The sequence below is a fragment of the Cucurbita pepo genome, chromosome 10 (assembly GCF_057944985.1).
Source record: "Cucurbita pepo subsp. pepo isolate OVF chromosome 10, ASM5794498v1, whole genome shotgun sequence".
NCBI lineage: Eukaryota > Viridiplantae > Streptophyta > Magnoliopsida > Cucurbitales > Cucurbitaceae > Cucurbita > Cucurbita pepo.
Window position 1 is genome coordinate 4,596,260 of NC_141807.1, and position 11,558 is coordinate 4,607,817.

At 35.0% G+C, this 11,558-nt stretch overlaps 1 protein-coding gene across 1 annotated transcript; it reads left to right on the forward strand.

Moving 5' to 3' along the window:
- The first annotated feature begins 1,025 nt into the window (after nt 1-1,025).
- On the forward strand, nt 1,026-11,544 carry APC4 (Transducin/WD40 repeat-like superfamily protein). The gene is made up of 20 exons (XM_023689280.2): nt 1,026-1,243; nt 1,347-1,423; nt 1,565-1,676; nt 2,128-2,219; nt 2,705-2,788; nt 2,948-3,187; nt 3,987-4,061; nt 5,432-5,583; nt 6,109-6,269; nt 6,347-6,447; nt 6,524-6,598; nt 6,730-6,909; nt 7,475-7,557; nt 7,646-7,744; nt 8,026-8,130; nt 9,609-9,747; nt 9,973-10,200; nt 10,316-10,468; nt 10,801-10,882; nt 11,013-11,544. The coding sequence occupies exons 2-20, from the start codon at nt 1,355-1,357 to the stop codon at nt 11,105-11,107; spliced, it is 2,325 nt and encodes a 774-aa protein (XP_023545048.2). The 5' UTR covers nt 1,026-1,243; nt 1,347-1,354; the 3' UTR covers nt 11,108-11,544.
- The last annotated feature ends 14 nt before the right edge of the window (nt 11,545-11,558 follow it).

Below are 11,558 nucleotides of genomic sequence, written 5' to 3' on the forward strand. Positions count from 1 at the left end.
TGATTGTGTAATTATTCCATAATTTAAATTTACAATTATCTAGATCTCTTTGATTCTTCATTTGTACAAAGTTTCGTGACTGTTAGGATCCTCCTTTGGTAGCGTAGTTTCACTCCCGCCAACGACCTCTCAAAGGTCTTGTCCTTGTAAATAGGACATTATGCATGTTGCCACGTGTTGTAGTTGTTGTTGGGTTTCCTGATTCCTCGTACGATTTGGAAGTCACCAATCGTGTTCCACGTGTTGTAGTTGTTGAGTTTTTTGACTCCTCATACAATTTGGGAGTCACCCATCATGTTAACAATACCAGTAATACTAAACAAGTTTTTTCAACACAAGACTTGTAGAGTCACATCTACTCACGGCACACAGAAACTCACTCAATAATAATTTTTTTAACTTCATAAATATTATTTAATTTTGCTATAGTCTAAGTTGAAATAATTGCATGGGTGAACGAGTTAATTTGTAGTCAATATATTTAATGTATTTATGTGTGCTTCTAATATTATCTCATTATAATTATTTAAATATTAAATTAAATAAATAAAAAAAAAACATTTAAACCTCTTCCATAAAATATCTACATTTAAAAAAAAAAGCTGAAATATCATTAAATTAAGTTAAATTATAAGTTTCATTAATTTTATTTAAATTCATTACTTTAATAAAATAAAATTAAATATTAAATTAATTTTTGTACTTCAATAAACCTTTTAAATTAATTATACTATTGTGATTTTTGCTAATAAAAAAAGTCATCATAAATATTGAGAAACACGTTGTTTTTTATTGAACAAAAACTATTAATTGTTAAATTAAAAGAAATATTTTAACTAAATTTTAGATTTATAATTTCATCATAGTAAGTATTTTCGTCGCTCGCGTGTGCGGCCCGGGTTCGATCACTGGAAATGGTGTTATTTTCGCTATTTTTTAAATTGTTGACGGGGGTTCGATCCCTGACAACAGCTGTTTCTTTTTTTATAATTAAGAAAAATTTATCACTTAATTTCTCTGGGCCGGACTATGAACTGTATAACTCGCTAAAGCCCGCGCCAGTTGTTTTTTTGAGCTTCTTCTCGCGCCCTTGTGACCGGCGGCGACGAAAGTCACCCGAAAAGCTCATCCCAAACTCCAGGAAAGTGGAATCCTCGGTGCCGGAGCTCTCGCCCTCAAAGGCTTCTCATTCTTGGCGTCTCTCTCATTCTTCAGTAGTTCATTTGGAGTAATCATTGGACAAGTAAGTAAAGGAGTCGATCAAGTTGTTCGATTAAGACTTTAGCTTCTGAAGTATTTCTACTTTCTTTTCTGAATTTTGGTACTGTTGGATTTTTCCATTTTAGCTCTAGCTATGGAAACCGACGAGGCCGAGCATGTGCTTCCATTTCAGCTGCAATTTGACAAGCCTATTGCCTCTCAGGTTAACTTTTACCACCTCACCATCAGCCTCCTACTTAGTTGTTCATACATTTGTCCATTTGTTGGGGAATGATGCCTCTAGTATTCTGTGTGATGAGTGAGTTCTTTTCTGCTCTGAATATTGATGATTCTCTAATGCAAGGTGAAAATTGCCGAGTGGAATCCGGAAAAGGATTTGCTAGCCATGGTCACGGAAGACTCGAAAATTTTGCTTCACCGTTTCAACTGGCAGAGGTTGTGGACTATATCGCCTGGTGAGTTTTATGTCTCCTAATTTCTTAAAAAGAAAATTTTACGGGTCTCTTCCAGTTTTCGGTTTCACATTACTTTATCGTACTTGTTTGGTCTAAAGAAGTGTATATAATATATGCTGAAGCCTGATTTTTTTGTTATAATGTAATGCCTAGGTTAATTAGATTGATATAAAATCGATGAAACTAAATCAGAACGAAGGGCAATATTTTGAAAAACCATCTTTAAGTTATTTAATGATAACTTAGTGATTTTTGAACTATTGGTATTACACAAATGTCTAACCTCTTGCTAAGAACAATTTTGGTTCAACAAAATCTAATACTTAGAACAGGACGATGATATTGTTGCTTCCTCGTTTTGCACTTTATTATTTGGTTCTTATGTGCTACATTGTTGTTTAGTGACATTCTTGGCTATGAATGAATGTATAAATGTATAAATTATATGTAGGAAGGTCTATAAAATCCTTATGTTGGAGGCCTGATGGTAAGGTGATAGCAGTTGGACTTGAGGATGGGACAGTTTTGTTGCATGACGTTGAAGTGAGTAGCCTTACTTTAACTTCAAAATATAGTTCTCCTATTCATCAGTCGATTATGGAATTGTTGCTCTCGGTTCTGGTGATCCAGACACCTGTTAGTCCAGTTGTACTGACATTGATCAGATTCAGCTTCCAATGTGCCCAATATAGATTACGTTTCCATTTCCGAAAACAAATGGAGATTTTATTTTCATTCCTTCATTGATTTCTTCCTCTAAGGTGTTTGATCTACTAAAGAGTTTTAGATCAACTACTGGTTTCAGTCTTCGATTATCATTCTGGTTAGTAACTACAGTAGAAATGCTGTTTTGAACTGTTATTTTGATATTTTACTTAAATCAGAATGATATATATCAACGATCAAACTGCATTTTAATTTAAGTTCATAGCAATATTTAGAGTCCAGGATAAAAGTGTAAGATGTAGCTTTTATTTTCTCTTAGTTTTCTTGCTGTTTTTAAACCTTTTATTTTCCATCTCAAACAGAATGGGAAGTTGTTGAGAAGCCAAAAGTCTCATGAAGCTGCTGTGGTTAGTCTAAATTGGGTGGAGGATAGCCAGTTGATTACAGTACGTAACTCTCCACTTAGTTATTTGGTATTTTACATGAATTTTATTGGGAAATCATTTTGTTAACGTTGTTCTGAATGTGCAACATGGATTATGATCTTCAAATATGAGTTTCTTTTACCCTCTCATCCTTCTTCCTTTTTCAAAATTGTGGTACAGGACAACAATGAAAACTTGTCGACTTATGAAGATCGCACCAGTCGTCTTTTCCCCCCTGCTCCTACAGTTCCTCGAATGCCTGGACTTGTTTCAGGAGATACTGGTTTTATTGATGACAGTGAAGACTCGTTTACAGAGCTGTCAAATTCTTCACAACAACGGTTTAACATCTTGTGTAGTGGTGACAAAGATGGAAGCATCTGTTTCAGCATATTTGGCATTTTTCCAATTGGAAAAATTGTAAGTTAACCAATTATAACCACGAACCTTTCTTTTCTCTCTTTGGAAAAATAGTTAGTTAGCTGATTACTTCTCCGTTCATCAGTATAGTTCGATAAAATTGTATCATTTCACTTATATAATAATTCCATGTGATATGCTGATTTCAAAACTGTATATTTCTGTTCTTATTATTGTCACTTTCTGATCACTCAAAGCCTCAAGACCAAAACCGGACTTCGATTTTCTGTCCTCTGGTGGTCTTTGTCTATACAGCAGAGGATGGAAAAGATGGGGGCAGGTTTTGGTCTTTAGACTTTTGAGTGATCAGGAAGTGATGATAATCAGAACAGAAAGATATAGTTTTGAAATTAACATACTACATTGACTTAGAGTGCGTGTGTGTAATTTCTCTGTCCTGAAATTATCTTTTTAATAAAGGTTTTGTGTTCTATAAAGCTATTTATCCTGTTGACTCTTGTTAATGAGTCTTGGGAATGTAAAGCATTTGCCTTCTTTCTTTATCATTTAATTTTTAAAGTAAATATAATAAAAAAACCACGTGTCATCAATGAAGATAATACTTATTCCTCACAAGCTCCAGAACGTGTGATACAAAACTCTGAAGTCGCTTGAGTCATGAATGAATGTAATTATATAATTTGTAACTGGAGATCTATGTTCTTTTCCCTTTTAACGCTTTTCTTTTTTTTTTTTTTTTTTTTTTTTTTTTTTTTTTTTTTGTGTGTGTGGTAGTAGTTGTTGTATTGATCTATTGAGTGCTTCCTCCATTGACGTGTTTTTTTTTTCAATGTGACAGAACATACACAAGCTTCATATTCCTCTTCAAGATGCTGGTGCTTTGTGTCACCTTCTGAATGCTGAAATTTACAAGGTATGATAAAACACTTAGGAGAATTGCTTTTCTACATTTATAGATTTTATTTGACCATAAGGCCTCTTCTTTTAGGGCTAGCATTCTTATTTGTTGTTTATAGCTCTAGCAAGATTCTTCTTAGCCTTTTTTTTAGGGAGAAATAATTTCATTGATTGATGATGAAATAATGGAGTAGAAACTCCAAGCACGTATTGGTGAATTACAAGAAAGTTCTCCAATTAGAGACTGATAAGATAAGCTAGAGTGATCGAATGAATGCTTATTTTTGCAACGAAAAATACATTGTAAAGAAGAAAAAGAACAGTATCCATAAAATGGTAAAAAAAAGAGAGATATCATTGAAAATATGATCATTCCTTTCTACCCATAAATTCCAGAAAAATTCTCGATTGAGGGCAAGCCAAAGGACCTTCTTAGGACCATGAAATGGATGGCCCACCAAAACAGATGCAAGGAGATAAAAAAAAAAAAAAAAAAAATTATTATGGAACAGGGACCACCCAAAAGCTTCCAAAATATTGAACCAATAACGGGAAGCAAAAGAGCAATGCACAAATAGGTGGCCAGATTATTCAACATTTGACTGACACATGATGCATCAATAAGGATATAGATTGATATAAGATATTCGCCATTGTCACTGATCTGCTGCATTAATAGCTCAAAGCTCCCACAGAAAGAATTTTGTTTTCTTTAGATAAGAATCCTTGCAGATTGCGGTGTTGGGGTCTTTTAACACTGAGTTGCATATCAATTTATCTATTTTGTTTCTAAGTTAAAGATTGATCACTCAAAGTATCATTTAGCTTTTATGATTTTCTTTAAATAAATATGGTGACTCTGAGCTACAGGAGTATGATGAAATTCTCAACAAATAAAATATTTTAATGGAGTTTATTTTATACTTTTCGTCACTTATATTGGTTCAAGTGACATAGAGAGTTTTAATTGGTCCATATCCTGGCTTGAAAACGGTACATGCTTCTATATCAGATTGTAACCTATGAGTACTTTCAAGATATTGCTCATTTGAAGGTTCAGGCGGAAGATTGTGGAAGTTAGCTTTCAGATGGGTGATATGGAGCTTGAGCTTCAAGTTTAAAAAACTCTACAGAACTATTAAAACATTTTGGTTGTTTAATCAAATAATTTAATATTGAGGATTTTCTGTTCAGTCATTGAGATGTCTAGTTGTTAGATTAATATCTACTTTAATGTTGAGATTTCTCCAAAATTTTTGCCTGTACTTCAAAGGTTTTCTCTGAGCTGGAGCATTTGGAATGTAACTTGGAATCAATGTTTCAGAAACCTCGATTGGTTTCTGAGTAAATTGAGTAATGTAAATAATTTGTTTTACGTTAATGTAGGTTGCTTTATCAAAAGATCTTTGCCGTTTGATAATCATGTGCTCAGGAGAACTCGTTGGAGATGGGCATGATCCAAGAAATAGACAGATCAGCGTTCAAGGTGTGCATGGCATGCATTCTTTAGTGCTTGATACTTCAATATTTAGGAAAAGGTAATGTTACTGCAGACTGGAGTATTGCTGAACTATTTGCCCTGGGATTTACATTGTCTGGTGTTCTACTTCTATCTCTTGAATTCTGATAAGTCTATGGTAGGAGCCAAAGGGTGATTGTAGATATATTAGGGGCGTGTTAGTAATTATATGGTAAATTGTTGTAGTTGAACGGTCATAAGTAGGATTTAGGGGTAGGGAGAGGCTAGCAGACTTTGGGAATGCTCAGTATCCCCTTGTAGCGTTCTTTGGAATTTCAATATTTTTCCAGTCCTTTTTTTTTCTTTTCGATTTCCAGCCTCTGGTTCTGGTTACTATCGGATTCTCATTATGCTTCTTTTTAACTGCTCTGATATTTCTCTAAGAAAAAAAATGCCCTGATATTCAAGCAAATTTTCTTGTCAGAAGGCTGGTGGAGAGTCTTACTGAAGTGTATCTTATCCTGTATCTTTTCATCACATCCTTTCTAACCTTTGTGCTCCTGACAAAAGCAATGAAAAACTCATTTTCTGCCTCTCATTGTAGGAAAAGTGAGCTGCATCAGGTAGCTCAACAAGCTTCTAACATCTGGGAGTTAACTGAGGTAATCAGGGCATCATTATCAGTAATGAGTAAGCAGTGGTCTGATGCCATGCACACTTTCCGAGAGAAGTTTGATTCTTTATCCACGCTGATTATCAATCATGGTAATAATAGATATTATACATATTCACGTGCTACTCCTTTTTGTCCCTACTCATGTCGTTTCTTCTCTTACATGTAGGACTTGACTCATCTCCCCAAGAGGAGTTTCTTAGCCTTTTAGGTGGTGCACGAACTAGTCCTCCAATTCACCAATTTTTAGTTAATTCTCTCGGCGAAGTGGTATGTACAGTCTTTTCTTTGATCATTTCAGAAATTAATGATTGTTTTGTTGTTCACTTGCTGATTTGTTGAATAGGGTGCAAAGCGTGTGTCTAAGGCTGTTTCTGGGGCTGGAAGTGAACTCCAACTTATTGTCCTAGATCATCTACAGGTGAAAGGGCACACCATAAATTTGTTTATTATTATTTTTTCCTCTATTGTTTATAAAAATTTTACATGATACTGAACTGAATCATATAGTGATATACTAGTAGAAGTTAGATGCAAAATTTCCTTTTACAGCCTGCTGCAGAAATCATTGGATTCCGGATGGGTGAACTACTGGGCCTTTCAAGATGGCGTGCACGTTTTCAGAGTGTTGGTTTGGATGAGAAGCTTATGTACGATGCTACGGAAAAGGCTGGTACACTACTTGTGCAAGTTGAACGATTTATGAGGGTGCTATCAACAGTATTGCAGCAGGTATGCCATATTGTAGATGAATTTTTAAATTTTTTTTATTTGAATGTAAATGTTGCTGTGAACCAAACCTCCTTCCCCAACAGCCGCACAAAGATTGTCATTATTTTATTTTTCAATTGAGAAGCAAATTGAGTTGTAGAATAGAAACAGCTTGTTAATCCTTAATTTATCGTTAAAATTTCTTTTTATTTCTGGTTGAGAAGCAAGTTAATTACGTTCTTGTGGCTAACAAGGTGGTGGATGATTGTAAGGGGTTTGTGTACAATAGTGTTCATTGGTAACATAATGACATTCTACTCTGGTACTTAAGTGGACTTCTTACCGTAGTATACTTATTATGTAACTAACCTTCTCTCTTGAAACAGAATCAAACGAAACTAGTCTAAACAACTATTACAAGCCTAGCCCCTAATCCCTTCTATGCTGGAATCAACCACATTCTTCTTCCTTTTTATGTTTGCGAGCCAAACCTATCATAAAAAAATGGGTTGGTACTAAGCGTGTAATAATGCATCATTCTTTCTGTTTTATAATTTGTATTATAAAACTTTTGTTTTCTGTACAGATATCGAACTTCTTTAACTGGCTTATACGATGTATAAAACTTCTTATGTCAGAGCCAAGCGATCAGCTTCTACCTTATAATAGGTAATTCTCTCTCTCCCTGATCTAATGACACTGGCTTTGATTGTGAACCCTCTCTTCCTGATTTAGTTACACTTTTTGACCATTGCAGTGAGCTTGTTGTTATTTTCTTGAAGTTTTTATACAATCAAGACCCTGTCAAGAAGCTGCTTGAAACGTCTGCTAACGACGACAATATTGAGATTGACTCGTGAGTCTTATTCTTCTAGCCTCACATATAAAATGTGAATATATTGTGTGTATTTTTCAATGCTTTTGATAGCAAATCACTAAATTTGAAGACAACGTTTCCTCTCTGTGGCCCTGTTCATATACATCAACTTGTTCGTAACTATTAAATACAGCTTGTTTGTTTAATGATTGCAGATCATAGAATTATACATAATAGTTAATGTTTCTCCTTTCGTGTGGGAACCACTAATGTATTCTTTTATTTCCAATAGCAACTTCATCTTCTACCATTTTCTGTAGGGAACTTGTTGAAAGAGTAAGAGAATTGGCTCTATTTGGGGGCTTCTCAGATTGTGAGTTTTTAAGGAGGACACTTGGTATGGAATTTCAGCAGATGGAATCTAGGTATGCCCTTTCTTCCATTCAGTTGGTCTGGTAGTAGTTTTGCATTAATCGACCATTCATAATATTGACAAGGTCTGACAATTTAGATCCACGAAAGAACTTTGAGTACTGGACTTTGATTTAATTTGATTCAGCTTGGATTTCTTTGAATGTGATGAAATCAATTTCAACATTGAATTACGGTAAAGCATGATGTGTCTGAATTACCAACTGATAGATTAAAAGGGGTTATTTTTCGTTGGCTGGAATATTGCTTTGGTCCTTGAACTCTGTCGACCACATTTTCTTTTGGTTCTTACACCATTAAGTTTTTCCACTAAAATTTGGATTCTGCGATTGAACATTTACATTAGTCCTCACCTTCGATTGTTGCACTGCTGTATTTTAACAAATAAGCTTATGGGAGAATGCCTTGTGCAATCTGGTGGTTAATTCCCACTCCACTCATCGTCCCATAAGCTTATTGGGAATTGGTCTCGAGATTGCAACTATGAATGATAGAGGCAGCGAGTGTGTTACATTACTTCTGATAGACAATTTTAAGCCCAGCCTAGAAGAGGACTCTAGGAAGTGCTTGTTTCTTTCACTTTTGGTATAACGGGTCCCCAGCTGGAAGGAAAGGAAAGCATCCTCTTTCTCCTTGGAGTGCTTGTTGTAAGAGAATGAGGAAGATATCAGTTAGGCTTTACCCTGTTTCTAGCAAATTTTTGTGCAAGTTTTCTACCTTGGATGTCGAACCTTCAAATGAACGAGCAAATATTGCATCCTTTTGGTGTGCATATGTGTGCGTGACAATAGATTATGGCTGCAAACATATGTAATAAAGAGATACGTTTCTTAGGTATACTGATTTCTGTACAGTAACACATTGTTGCAGCATTGGAAACCTGGGCATCAAAGCAAGCATTGAAAATTTATACTCTTGGTACGATGAAAACAAAAAGTTCCAAAGGTAACCAAGTATGAGATTAGGATTTCTATTCTTAGACCAAGGGAATCAAAACACGTGAGATGGTTTGAAAGAAAAAAAGAGTGCTTAACATGTTGAGGCCTTCATCCACAAGGAGGTTAGGAGGAAAGGTAAAGCACCAGTTAATTTGGGGGCGGAGGGAGAGAGTGACTAAGATACAATTAGTTTAGAGCCTTTCATAGTAACACACAGGGTGCACTGACATTTTTTTCAATAACAATAACATAAATTATATGGTATTGTTTCATAAGTTATAATTGGAGTAATATCAATTACTCTATTAAGTTTAACTAAAAACTAAGGATTAAAGAGAATCAGTTTAATGTTTAAGATTAAATAGAAATCTCTTTTTCGACCTAAAAATTTACAAGCTTTCACACCTATATTCATATAAAAGCTTGTCAAATATCAGGATAGTTGAGAATTTGCATGTCCTGTTTGAAATTATCTGTTTATACTCATATGTACATCGTATATCATTAAATTGATATGTAACCTACTTCCACAGTTTCAAGGAAGCTTTTCTTATGCCCTTTAGTACTATCTCGAGAAAAATACTTTGTGAAGATCTGTTGTCCCTATTCCCCCTTCAATCCTCGTCGAGCTGCCTGTCTTCCAGTGTTCCTCTTTCGGTTTCATACTATGAGGTATTTATTCTGCTATTAAGCTTAGTCTCTTGTTTACTTATTCACGGAGATTCATCAGTTATGTGATTTCTCATAACGATTAGATTGTGACACAATTATCTGCAACGGTAATCAAGTTTATTTTTTATTACCATGACTGACTGAAGTTTCCGAAGGCATGATGATGTCTACCAATGCACACTGTTGAAGAAAGTTTGTAATTTTGTTTTAAAAATCCCCTTGTAGGATTCCTCTGAAGCTGTCTCTGCCGATTTGAGTTGTCAGCAGAAGTTCATAGATTATATATCTTTTAAAGTCCCAGATGATTCTTTTACAGATATAGCAAATTGTATAGGCATAGCCAGGGGGTTTATTCATGATCAGAGCTGCTCAAATGAGGATTACTCTTCATTTGAAGCAGTCTTAATATCTATTCCTGATGGTTCTCGGTGTGTTGATCTGTCTTTATACAAGGTAAAAGTTCAAGTCTAGCAAGTTTTTATTCGCTGCACACTTTTTGTGGAAAAAGGAAAGTAAAAGTTTGATAGGATCGTGTCATTAATTAGCAAACCTATTTGGCTGTAAACAGGATGGACAGATTGTTTTGTTATTAAATGAAACTGCTTCTACTTCTGAAAGCTCTGTTGGTTCCTATATGATGATTATGCAAGCAGACGAGCTTCCGTTTGTATCCATGCCAAGATCTCCCTGTCTGATCAATTGGAAGGTCCATCAACTCAAGGTTTCTCTCGCTTAAATCTCATTGATAATATTCTTCATGAGTGTATAGTTTTTCATATATACTTTTTACATTTCTGAAGTCATTGCAGAAGGATTACTTCATACGTTTCATAAACTAACTTCTGTAAATGGCCACGTCTTATAATGCAAGGGCTTAATCCGTTTCGGATATAATTAATGTCCTCCGGCTCTGTTAATTAGAATTACAACATCTTTTAAATATTCTGGAGATTGAAACAATTCCCAAAATCTCAAGTTTTTTATATGTTCTGGGTTTCTTCCTCAATATATTTTTGCTCATAACTATGGATTAATGCTCTATATGTTCTCTAGGATTATGTTGTCCCATTGCAAATGGAGAATGAAAAGGTTCGCAACATTCCACACGCTGTTATTCCTCCTTTGGCTGTTAGTGGTGAGTGTTTATCCTTGCATATTTTCTGTATAGCCCGAATGATATAAACAGAAGCACTTGTTCTTGTTCTTGTTGACAAAGTTGAACCACAAACTGTTCAAAGTTACAATTATTTTTATTTATTACACAGCATCCAGAGGAGTGGCTTGCGTTTTCGCAGCAAGAAAGCGCGCTTTGGTCTACATCTTAGAGGAAGATGAAGATGAAGCATCAGATGGTGAATGAAACTCATCTGATACAAACGCAGTTTTGTAGCCATTCAGTCTATGTTCAACTTGATTACAGGCAAAGCTTCTGTGTTTATATAATTATTTCTGACGTACTGAACCCTTTCTTTTCTGCCAAAACAAATTCATTGGCATTTAGATCTTGTGCTCGATGAAAACTGACAAGTCAGCAGGTAGTCTTCATAAAATACCATGCATACAACATTAGGATGACAAAGCTGGAAGGTATGTTTACGCGAAGGCTGTTCTCGACGTTGAAGAACTGATATCATTATCAAGCGGGACGTTTGATAAGGTGGGCTTCAAATATCTCCAGATGAAATCGAAATCAATTAGGATTATTGATGGTTACCATTTTTCTAATATGGTTTCAAAGGAACATACTTTGACCTTTGCTCATATGATTAATTATTTTGTCCCGTTTTAGTCTTCAAATTCCATCCCTACTT

What these genes read in the sequence shown, in the direction of transcription:
- APC4 (XM_023689280.2), top strand. Translation starts at nt 1,355, where the DNA reads ATGGAAACCGACGAGGCCGAGCATGTGCTTCCATTTCAGCTGCAATTT. An exon ending in AGGATAGCCAGTTGATTACA is followed by an intron (nt 2,789 to 2,947) that starts GTACGTAACTCT and finishes ATTGTGGTACAG; the next exon opens with GACAACAATGAAAACTTGTC. An exon ending in TTTCAGCAGATGGAATCTAG is followed by an intron (nt 8,131 to 9,608) that starts GTATGCCCTTTC and finishes CTACTTCCACAG; the next exon opens with TTTCAAGGAAGCTTTTCTTA.